The sequence below is a fragment of the Cyprinodon variegatus genome, unplaced genomic scaffold (assembly GCF_000732505.1).
Source record: "Cyprinodon variegatus isolate N-32 unplaced genomic scaffold, C_variegatus-1.0 Scaffold7, whole genome shotgun sequence".
NCBI lineage: Eukaryota > Metazoa > Chordata > Actinopteri > Cyprinodontiformes > Cyprinodontidae > Cyprinodon > Cyprinodon variegatus.
The window spans coordinates 2,322,624-2,334,656 of NW_015150460.1; the positions used below are offsets into that span (position 1 = coordinate 2,322,624).

General features: G+C 38.2%; 2 protein-coding genes across 3 annotated transcripts in view; both read right to left on the reverse strand.

The window, feature by feature from the left end:
* The window catches only part of metap2 (methionyl aminopeptidase 2), a 10,200-nt gene extending 3,796 nt beyond the window's left edge, over positions 1–6,404 (reverse strand). The window contains exons 1-8 of the mRNA XM_015376544.1: positions 6,248–6,404; positions 3,028–3,135; positions 2,873–2,935; positions 2,664–2,766; positions 2,101–2,262; positions 1,649–1,830; positions 1,456–1,550; positions 1,274–1,370 (exon numbers count right to left, since the gene is read on the reverse strand). Coding sequence (XP_015232030.1) covers positions 1,274–1,370; positions 1,456–1,550; positions 1,649–1,830; positions 2,101–2,262; positions 2,664–2,766; positions 2,873–2,935; positions 3,028–3,135; positions 6,248–6,404 — 967 coding nt within the window. The remainder of the gene's footprint in view (positions 1–1,273; positions 1,371–1,455; positions 1,551–1,648; positions 1,831–2,100; positions 2,263–2,663; positions 2,767–2,872; positions 2,936–3,027; positions 3,136–6,247) is intronic.
* Positions 6,405–10,872: 4,468 nt separating this feature from the next.
* vezt (vezatin, adherens junctions transmembrane protein) overlaps positions 10,873–12,033 on the reverse strand; it is an 18,541-nt gene continuing 17,380 nt past the window's right edge. For both annotated transcript variants that reach the window (XM_015376567.1, XM_015376557.1), the window contains exon 12: positions 10,873–11,807. In XM_015376567.1, the coding sequence (XP_015232053.1) occupies positions 11,290–11,807 (518 nt within the window). In that variant the 3' untranslated portion in view covers positions 10,873–11,289. The remainder of the gene's footprint in view (positions 11,808–12,033) is intronic.

The following is a 12,033-nucleotide window of genomic DNA, read 5'->3' on the forward strand; positions in this document are numbered from 1 at the left end:
ACAACCCCAGTAACAAGGCTTAACATAAGATAACAGAAATGGATGTGGTGCCATCTACTGGCATTACGTCTGAACTACCAGGTCGGATTGTATCCATTGATGAAGCTACTAAACGAGTCCAGAGTTAATGTCTAGCTGAAGTCCGACAGCTTGGAGGAAGTAGCTTAAAAGCATTGCTAACACCAGTTGCATGGTCAGCATGAATGACTAACAGCTTCACAGTGACATCAGATTCTTCCTAGTGTACTCCAACCATCAGACTGTTTTCCCAGAACACCTTTTAAGTACAGTGTAATTACAGAGATTTCCTGACAAATGTAATTTATTATCCATACGTATGTTATCATCATCTATGAACTGAAAATATCAATCTTTATGTTTGCCTTGTCTTAGAAATTGCCGTTTATTATTACATAGGCGTTGGTTCCAATTTGTGGAGGATGATTGCTTGCGCTACGGCAGCTCAGAGCTGACAAACTAGTGACTGTAAAGATCGCCATTACAAGCAAGTTAGGCCTAAATACTAGACAGAGTAATAAACTACTATTTATAAAAGCATCTTTGTAAAAAAGACTTAGACTGGCTCAACTTGCAAACTGGCGGATTGTTTTGTTTTGATTATGGGTTTTTTTTCTGAGCAGAATCGCATCTTTCTCCAGCGCTCTGTCCATGTTTGTTTATGTCAGAGTGCCCATAACAGAGGGTTAGATCACACGGACAATAGAGGTAAAGTGAGAGGGCGTTCCTGAGTTCAGGCAGGAGCAGCTGGGAGTCAGTTTGAAAACAGTAGCCGAGACAACCTTGATAACCGGGTTGAGAAAGCAGCAGCACGGATGACATCATACACACTCCGCTTTGTTTAAAAAAAATATAAATATAAAACATATAACCGCGGATGTCTGAGGGACAGTGTTTCGCCTAAATGTTATGAATGCTGGCGTACCATAAAAAATAAATTATGAACAGTTTAGTTTGTGCCTTCTACGCGTTCGCCTATAGGAAGACGTTACTTGGACATAACAGAATATCTTCAGAAAAGCTTCAAATGACACAAAATTCATATGGGTGAGTAGAACATGATGTAATAACGTAAAATCAAGGGCCCTATGTAAAAAAATAAACTGGCATTCCCCTTTAAGATCAATTGATTAATTGTAAAAACAAATGCTGACAATGTTTAAAATTAGAAAACTGAACATGAAGGAACTCTGTTAATGTGAAATCATGGGTCGTTTATAAGCGCATTTTCTATCTCTATGGACAGAATGAATACCTTGGTATGTTTTCCCATCGATCTCCACCTCGTAGGACTCCATCACCTCCTGAATCGCCTCTCCGACGTCACACAGGCGAACATCAATCCCTGCGTTCTGCAACAGATCAACAAGAGAGCATCAACTGCAGGGTCCTTACATTTCCAAGATGGAGGACAGGTTTGAGTGTTTTGTGTCCTACTTTGATTCCGGTATTGGTGGCGTCTTGCACAGCCTCCAGCAGCTTGTCGTACTTTGGGTTAAATGTGACGGTAAAGGCACAGTCAATGATCCGCCCTGCAGAGCAACACAGGAGAACACCTGTAAAGATCTGCTGCTCCGAGTGGGATGAACGGAAGTCAGCGAATCAATCTGAACAAAGCTCAGTCAGTTACCGTTGATGTGCGTTCCAAAGTCGATCTTGCAGACGTCATCGTACTGCAGGACGGTGGGGTCTCCAGCGTTGGGAGTGTAGTGGGCAGCACAATGGTTCAGGGAGCAGCCAGTGGGGAAGGCCAGCCCGGCATTTAGCCCGTTTTCTTTTATCAGCTTACGGGAACAATCCTCTAAACGCTCGCTGGGAAGAGGAGGGAAGCAGGTGATCAACTAGCAGTAAAAAGCTGCCTAACAAACGCAAAGTAAGGAAAGACAAATAGACCAACAGATGGCTGCATGGTAGGAAAGGTCATGAAATACTAAGATTTTTTTTCCTTTGCTTGTCCAGAACAGTTTTAACCATGAAGCAAACAGTAGTTTCATGTTGTGAAGTTCTTGATGTGACTTAGAAAAGTAAAGTAGATAATAAATAGTAAATAACCCACTCTGTCTGTGATGTCAGCACCCTTACCAGATTTCAATCATGGTGAGCCCGGGTTTGAGGAAGCTGCGGACGTGTTTCCGGACTTGTCTGTGGGCCTCGGCCGCCTGCCTGAAGTCGTTCCACACCTCCTCGTTGGCTTTGTCCATCACCCGCCTCTCCTCCATGGTCATCCGCCACGTTGCACTTCGACTGGAAGAACACAGCATAGATTCGTACCCGCAACCAGAAAGCAGCAGAGATGTTCACTAAAGCCTAGAATCATGGCTATAAACTCACTTCTGACCTATAGTAGCCCAGTTTTTTTTGCACAGAATCTGATACATTTGAACTTTGACACAATGCTCATCTAAAACTCCAAATAGTACTAAGAAAATATAAAATTTTTGAAGCAAATAAAATAAAATCCACTATGGAAAGAAAGAACATGTTCAGCTCTTTATTGATGCCTCACATACATCCTGCTTGTTTAGTTTCTTCCCTCCTTAAACACAACTGAGCCAATGAATTAATACAGGAGATGAATCAAGAAGAACTAGAACTAGTTGCAAAAGTTTAAAGGGTGAAAATTAGGATGCATGTCGTCTACTCACCCATCCTGACAGACAGGATATTCACACTCTTGTCCGATGGGGAACACTCCACTAGGGTACAACTCACAGATGGGAACAGATGGGGGATCCGTTTGAGTTTTGGCTGAAAATTCAACCAAGAAAAAAATAAATAAAGAACAATCTTGATATAGATCAGAAACCTCATAATGAACAGGCAGCTGTAATATACAAAAACATGGTCCTCTTACGTCCTTTCTTCTTCTTTTTCTTCTTCTTCTTCTTTCCTGCTGCATTTTCCCCATCGTCTCCATCTGAGTAAATGAACACACAGCCAATCAACCATTTGGAAAATAAATTGACTGACGGGAAACTCATGGCTATTTTTTAAGTGTGACATATTCACCATCCTCTCCGTCTTCATCCTTCTCCTTGTCCTCAATCGCCTGCTTCTCCAGCTGTTTGGTCACCTCTACCACTCCATCTACCACACCATCCGCCTCAGGCTCAACAGCTGCAGCAAGAAGGAAAAAAAATAATTATAAAGATGTGGCATGACAATTCAGCTTGACAGGGTCTGTGCTAATTTACATTCTGATTATTGAAAATGGTAAAAATTTACTCTGTCCTCACATCTGGTGCAGACAGACCTTCCTTAAACTGTAGGAAAACTTTTAATGTTTTAGAAACCAATGATTTCTGATCTCATTCAAACAATCAGAAGATTTTACAGGAGTTAACAATACTTTGGTTCATCATACATAAGAAAGTATGCCACCTTGCATTAAATTTATCTCTTTTTTTCTTTATGCATAAAACTCTGTTTTTTATTTATCTAGAGAAACATTTAAGGGAAGAAAAACCATCCCTTTTTATCCCAGTAAGCTATGGTGCCACAGGAAAAAGAAAAAAATAAATGTTATTACACAACAAAGGTTATGTTACCCTGAATCGCTCTATGTTGTGTTTGTGCTCAAAAGATATTTTAATAACAGCCAGTCTGAAATAAAACAAAACCTCGAGTTTTGCATTGAATATAAATGCACTGGTTCTAAAATGTTCTTCTTATAGGAACTACTAAAACCTTTGTATGTTTAAATCAGGAGCACAGTAACAGGGGGAAATTATTTTAAGTTGTTTATTTTTCTGCCTGCTCTAAAGATGAGTTTAATCCTTCCCAGGAGTTTGATTCTTAGAGCTCAGCACATCTTCATATCTGAGTGGATGGTTCTAGTAGCAAATCTGGAAACATGTCAATTTGTGGTTCCATTTAACACGAGGACAACAATCCATTACTGTGCATTTTTTGTCCATTTATGTTGAAGGATAAAGTTGTTCATTTCTCCCTAATTTGCAAGAGCGATGAAACTGAAGACTGTTTTTTTTCTAACATGCAAGTTGGTTGAATGGTTGAACATGTTTTGCATGGCTCTAACGTATATCCCAAAAAAATTTTCATCTAGTTTTTACAAAACAGCTACTAAATGTTCCAAGGAAATTTTTTTTTATTAATCGATCAAAGAGATAATCAGTTAATAATCTGTGTTACACTTTTGAATACAGTCGGAAAAAAGAAAAATATTTTTTTATTTATTTTACTGTCAGGAAAAAGGCAAAACAAGAATATTTGCATAGAACTACACCTAGGAAAAACCTTTGAATCACATCGCACAGCACACCCAGCACGTAAAGACCAACTGGTATGTGATCATGCAGAGAAAACTGTGATGAAACCTCTGTAATTGGGATAGGTTTATACCCTACAGATATTTATCATGAAATTCGAGTGGCAATGAATTAATACTGTCTCAAAGAAATTCTTCTGACAATAAAGGAAATCATGAACATTATGTTTCCTACTTTTAAAAATATCTGCAACATTAGACAAACACAGAGCATCATAGACCATGCAGAAACTAAACATCTAGCTAAGAAACATTAAGAAAATCTCAATGAATAATCGATTAGAGGGGGCCCTATGGACGCCATTTTTATCAAAGTATACGTATTTCAGTCGCAATTCATTAAAATCTGTTTTCCGAAAATGACTGTAGTCAATTGGATCGACTTTCTCTGACCTTTACGCCCCATGTGATAGAGAAAGCTCAGCTGATATTAATAAGCAGGAAAATGGAGAAAATCTAGATTGTTCAGTTCCTCTAGCAATTCCACATCAGATAGGAAAAGATTTCCATCAACTCATAAATACACCATGATTTCTATGAGATGTGGGACAAAAGTACTCAAATCTTTTTATTTAGATTAAAAAGAGATTTTAAACTAATACAAATGAAAATTTGTTTAAGTATATCTGAATTGCAAAAAGGAATATGGTTTGCCTGTGAAAATAATTTGCATGAAAACCTTAAAACAACCCTATCTAAGTCGTACTCATTAGCCTTTACCTCTTGTTTTCTTAGTTGTACTTTCTTAAAGTAAACTAACGTTGGGTTTTGAGAGTGAATGGGACATTGTGGTTTATCTAGTATATTTAGTATGTCGTTCATTAGTATTTAATTGACCGAGCACTGATGAATTATGATGTTTTCTTACATAATAACGACTAAAAGGAGAATTACGAAACAGGAAAACTTGGCAGAGGTTCAGCACCATCAGCATTAGCCAAAAGGTGGGGCGAGATAAACGAAGTTAGGTGTTTAAGTTTAAAATCTGAACAACTAATGTCCTTAAACCTTGATTTTATGTCAATTATCTTGAAGGTCCCATCTTATTCTGAGGCCGGATTGTCAAATATCTTTATGTACGCTGCTCTAAAACCCGCATGGCTAACAGACAAGCAGCATCAAGCTAAATGCATAAATGCGGTGCATCCGGTTTCCCTTCAAAATAAAAGCAGAAAAGCTGGCACGTACAAACGAAGTTGCAGAAATGCTTGTTTTTTAGGAAAAGCTCAACATTTTAAACATTTGATTTAACAAACTGAGTAAAGAAATTCACTTACTTTAAAAAAAGAATATAATTATGAAACATGAGGTTTGTTGACTAAGATAACGCATGTTATACTTAACACAAGGGCACTTTAAATAGAGGGCTTTTAAAACTTTTTTTTCTGACAATAATACCCAAGATACTAAGAACAACCTTTCAAAACAGATCATTTTTTTGAATGTCTGATCTGTGAATGTTTTTTTTCGGGTTAGTAACCAGTAAAAGCAAGGATAAAACAGGATGAACATGTTTTATACAATCATATAATTATTCTGGACATTACAGTATAGTGTTTAAAAGTGAAATAATTGAGCATAAATGGGGTTTTGGGGTGGAGGATTTTGAAAGTATTGTTTTCTGTCTGTTTAAGAATCGTTTTTCTGGTTTCTCGATTGAAAAAAAAATTGGGAGTAGCTTTAAATTTCACCGATGTAATAAAGTTTTCAGTCTTTATGATCAGCGATATGTCAAAGCATAACATTAGATATGCAAAAATACCCACCGATCACTAAGCGAGGCAAGAGCAAAAATTGACTGTTTTTAAGTTAAATTAAAAGCCACTTTTAAATATTTCCGATTCCGATGCGGCTAACCCTAGCTAGTTTGACGCAGCTTCAGCTAAGCTAATATCAGCTCCGTTAGCTGTTAGCATGACAGTAGCCTCATAAAACCCTCACCTGTCGTTGCAGACTTGCTCTTTTTCTTCTTTTTCTTCTTCTTTTTGGCTGCCTCCTCCACTGGGTCGGCCTCTTCCCGGACCTCGGCCTCTCCGTTCAGTTCTCTTTCGTTGACTGGTGCCTGGACCACTCTCTGCTCCGCGACAACGTCCGCCATGATCGCAGGCGCTGCTCGAAAAGGAAGCAGGAGGGAACTTTTGGTGCGTTCATGAACACTCAGGACTTTACAAAACGCGGTTCATGCCTCGATATACTGTCTGACACTTTCGTCTAAATTATCGTGTATTATTGTGAACCGTGCATTTTTTTGTACATCAGAACTGCCTTATAGACTAAAATATATATTGCACGAGGACAGCATTATATAATCCAACTATGTAATAATTTATCTTACGCTATGGGGGATTTTTTGGGGGGTATATATCCCAGCCACATTTGAGCAATGGAACGCCTCACGGTGTAAAACCTGCAGACTCAGCTAAGGCCAAAGATGGAATACCTATAGATAACTCATTTACTACCACTACTAATGATTTTAGCTGTAAATTTGTGTAATAAAAAAAAAAAAATACTACTAAAATCTAGCAGTAGATTTTGTAGTATTTGTTATAACATACTTATGCTTAAATTATTCCATTTAATGTACAAACTGCACAGTATTCTATACAACAGGTTTAAAGTTATACAATACTGTATAAAATAATACTTACATAAATAAAGATAATACCATTCTTACTATTTATGTATTTTAGAGCTTGTAATGAATGCATGTACACCGCCTGGAAAAAAGCAGATCCCAAATATGACACAGGACTACTGTTTACATCAATCTACAACCCTAAAAGAAATCTTCCAACCATCCATCCATTCATCTTCTCTTGCGTAATCCTTGTCAGGGTCGCCTATCACCAGCAGTCTATGGGCGAGAGGCACTCTAGACATGTTGCCAGTCTTTCTTAAGGCAATACAGAGACAAACAACCATGCACACACTCACATTCACACCTAAGGACAATTTAGAGAAGCCAATTAACATGACAGTCATGTTTTTGGACTGTGGGAGGAGGAGTACCTGGAGAGAACCCATGCTCAGGGAGAACATGGAAACTCCATGCAGAAAGACCACAGACAAGGAACTGAACCCAGAAGCTTCTTGCTGCAAGGCAACAGTGCCAACAGTGACTTACTAAGGAAAACATGCACATTCCATCAGTCAATACTGACATAGCACTGCATGTCAGGTAAAGGCACTGGAGAGATGGCTGTCATTACATCTTCAATAAATCCAAATTTTTCTTATCCCTAATATTCAAAAAGGATATTTGGGGACCATACATTTTTAAAGTTTATATTGCATCTTTCCATAGAGCAAAAACTATGGAGATTCCTTAAAGAAAGACACAGAGGGTCGATGTCATGACCCGAGTATAGCCTGAATCTCAGTCCAATTGAAAAAGCCACTAGGTGGCATACGCGCTACAGTTAAATAAAAGAGCAGAGACTTGGTTTTAATACATTTTGAAAGTTTATATATAACCGCTTGGTTAATTCCTGCATTTTGGTTTATATGACTTGATACCATCTGCTTGTTTTCTTGAAACAGAAAACTTTTCAACCAATGTTTGTTATGATTGAACTGACTGAAAGGTTATTTTAAATGTGGTACAAATATAACCTATATCAGCAATATTTGAAGACATTTAACTGCCTCACATATAAAGATGTTATGGATACAGTGTGTGAGTGTGTGCGTGAATGGGTGAATGAATGTAGTGTAAAGCGCTTTGGTCAAGTCTCCTAACTTGAATAAAGGCGCTATATAAGTACATGCCATTTACCATTTACAGCACTGTGGATACTGATTATTACTATAAGCAAATAAAAAAAACTTGACCATTTAAAAAAAAAAATCTTTAGTTAAATTTGTAACTTGCAATATATTTATAAGGACTAGAGGGGCTCTTGTTAATGAAAGTAGTCTTTTTTTTCTACCAACTGTTAATCCAAGTAGTAACTAGTAGAAAGTTCCTCCTGAAATTAATCTATGAAGCCCATTTAAGAAGGAAACGTTAGAAAAGGGATTGGGAGGGGTGTCACTTATCCAACAAAAGAAAAGGCTATCAAAACAGATCCAGTAACCCACCCAACCTGTTTGTAAACCCCCACTGAGACACAAAGCAGCCGACTCACTTCAACACTTCCAGAGTGGTGCTTTATTTCAAGGTGGAAATATGCAGGAAGGCAAACATGGTGACGAGGTGGAGATGAAGGACGGAGCTAAGATCATCACGCTCGGGTGCTTTATTTTTTATGTTTTTAAGCATCAAATGTTCACCATAGCAAATGACATTCACGTTAAACACTTTGAACCCTGACGTTTCAATGAGGGACCCCCCTGTAAACACAGACTGGTGAAATTTGTCTTGAGTTCTCTCTAGAAACTGGAAAGCTTCCCAAGAATGTAACAGGAAGCAGCACGATGAGAGTACGCTCTGCTTTTCCCCCTCTTCCCCAGAGCAGATGGCACGGACCAGGGGGACAGAAATAGAGCGCTGATAAGAAAGAAAGAAAAAAAAAAGCACAAGACTTCCTCTTCTTCCCTCACATGTATTTGGAAGAAGTCAGCTGAGTCGTGCTTTGCTGAGTGTGTTCAGATTGTATTCCGGATTTTCCCGCTGGACTAATAGTATTTATACACCAACAAAGGTGCAAACTGTACAACTTCTACTGCAAATAACCCTCAATCTTCAATCTTCTTTCTCATGCTTCATTTTCCTAATTATTACAGAAGAGGATTAGGGCCACTGAAAAAAAAAAGGTTAACTAATTTTTAAATTTTATTTCAGTTTAGTATCGGAAAAAAGTCAGAATTCTCACTTTTTTCTCAGAATCTCTGACAGCTAACAAACATGTTAGCATCAAGCCATAGCCATGTCTGTTTTAGAGACTAGCTCTCTTGTTTTAATGTCCTTCTGCTCCTCCATAAATGAAGGGACCCCTCAGGCACGTAAAAAGTTTCCAAATTCCGTCATTTTCCACCTATGTGTCACTGGCCACCTCAAACAACTCACATTTTTGTCAGTGACACTGAGTGCTTCCGACAACTCTTCCTTCATGGTGCCCATCTACATTAAAATCCAAAATTCTGAGATTAAAGTCAGAATTCTGAGAAAAAAAGTCAGAATTCTGAGAAAAAAGTCAGAATTCTGAGAAAAAAAAGTCAGAATTCTGAGAAAAAAAGTCAGAATTCTGAGAAAAAAATCAGAATTCAGAGATTAAAGTCCAAATTCTAAGATTAAAGTCAGAATTCTAAGAAAAAAGTCAGAATTCTGAGAAAAAAAGTCAGAATTCTAAGAAAAAAGTCAGAATTCTGAGATTAAAGAGAGAATTCAGAGATTAAAGTAAGAATTCTAAGATTAAAGTCAGAATTCTAAGAAAAAAAGTCAGCTTTTTTCCCCATACTAAATTGAAATAAAATTTTAAACTATACAAATCTACTTTTTTTTCTTTAGGCTTCGTCTATATTTTCTACCAATGAATTCAGACTGAATATTTCCTGAAAGAGAACATCATTTTAAATCTGATCCAACAAACAGTTTGATTGGAATATTAATGTGTAGCACCCTCAAACCTATTGGCACTCTGAGTAAAAAACCATTAGAAGAAATTCATTTTTGACAGCAGCAATCATTTCTAAAAATTTTAACATTTAACTCAAGATTATTCATTCAGCAAGGGGAGAAAAACTCTTGAAAAGTATTAAAAAATCTATTTAAATGAAATGGAGCTAAATGTTTTTCTTATTTTCATTTCACCAACTATTCTTTAACCTAAAAAAGCAAAAAAAACAAAGAGAACAATAAATACAAGTTAGATGTGCGTTAATTCTTCTGTCAGGAAACAGGGTGTAAGAAAACATCTCCTAACCTAAACCTCCAAATATCCACAGTAAGAGAAATATTTAAAAACAATAAAACCAATGCAGCTATCATAGTTTTATTGGGTTTTTATCCACGTTGGAAGAGAAACCAAGTTCATTGTTCCCACCGCTCCCAGAGAGGAGGGTGATTTATAACATATCAAGCCATCTACTGGCCAATTGTCCATGTTATTATAGCTTCTCTGCAAGAAACACTCCCTAACTTTGGTGTGGAAAGAGGACGAATATATGAAACAGCACTTGATGTTCAGTACGGTGGAGGACATGTAATGCTGTGGGTCCAGTTCTCTTCCTAAGACCCTGGCACACCTAAAATATTCAATTTAGAGTCCTTTTATTTACTGGTAAAACACACCGGCAGCAGGAGCGACTATGTATGGCAGCAGTGAGGTAGTGGCGAACAATTACAACTTTTCCTTTTGTGCTACAGAATAAATTTGATCTAATTAAAGGTGCATGATTGTAATGCTGCGTCTAAAAGTGTTTCTTTTTAATCATTCAGGGTTTTGCCATTAAGTTAAAGGGTGCGTTACATTTAATACTGCAAATAAAAACTATTTCAGACACAAATTGATTGTTTTTGGGGTTAAGCAGCTATTGTTTCAAGCTGTAGTAAAAGTAAAATGCTTTGAACTGAAAGTATGTGACCATTTTTATCACTATATCAACATTTTTAAGTTGGCTTTCGTCTTTAAGAGCAGAAAAAGTTCGAATTATAGATCAATTTGGCTAAATTCAATATAAACATTTGTGTAGTGGGTAAACAATTGAGCAGTGAAGCTCTTTCTTCTTCCATCAGTAACCATGTGAGGTGACAACAAATCAACTAAATGAAAGGTGATTACAGCGAAGGAGATGTTTTTTTCTATTACATCCACAGGTAAGACAGACGATGCTAAATTATCTGGTTGTATCTGAGGATAATCTGCTACTTGAACCCCACTGTGTCAGTGGGTCTTGTTCCTGAGTTTCCACAGCAATAAGAATTGTAGGTGAAGCACAGTGATAGATGAGAGCTGGAACATAACGGGACGTAATACGGACCAAACAGACAGTCAGACATAAATACTGTCTCTGCTCGGTTAAAGCAGCCAGCTTGATGTTTAATTCTTCTCTGAGATGATGGCGTTTTCCCCTTCCTCCTCCTCATCATCATCATCGTCGTCTCCAAACGTCTGCTCCTCCATGTTGACAAGCGACTGCGAGCGCGCCACCACTTGAGCAGCAATGGCGGAGCTAAAGCTGAGAGTCTCTGAGCCGTGGATCTCAGTCAGTCTGTCCATCACAGAGACGGCGGGGATTTTAGGATTCAGGAAGCAGTCCAGACCGTTCTGACGCTCTTCTTCCTCCTCAGCGACACCGTCATACTGGTGCAGCTCTGACGTTCCTCCTCCGCCACAGACGGAGGGTCCTCCCGTCTCCCTTTCCTCCAGGCCGCAGCTGAACTCTGTGACAGGGTCGGGCCTCACCCTGTCGTAGCTTCCTTCCTCTTCCTCCACGTCGTTTCCTGCATGGCGCTCTGATAGGTAGTTTCCTTCCTCAGCACCAGTTCCTGCAGCGCTTACAGAACTGGGAGCAGCGGGATCCTGACCCTGACTCAGAACTGAAGGCGATGAAGCCGCTGTAAGAAAAGAAGCATTTACGGTAATGAGCTTGCTTTATACAGCGTGTCACCAAAGTTTTTTTTTCAACATCTTGTTTTACAGTAACTTTATGTTATAAACCGACCACATGACAAATACAGGGTTCCTACAGCATAAGGCAAGTTAAATTCAAGACTTTTTAAAACTTTTTAATGCCACTTGAAATAAAAATTTAAGACCAAATTCACAAGAAAAACCCGCTTG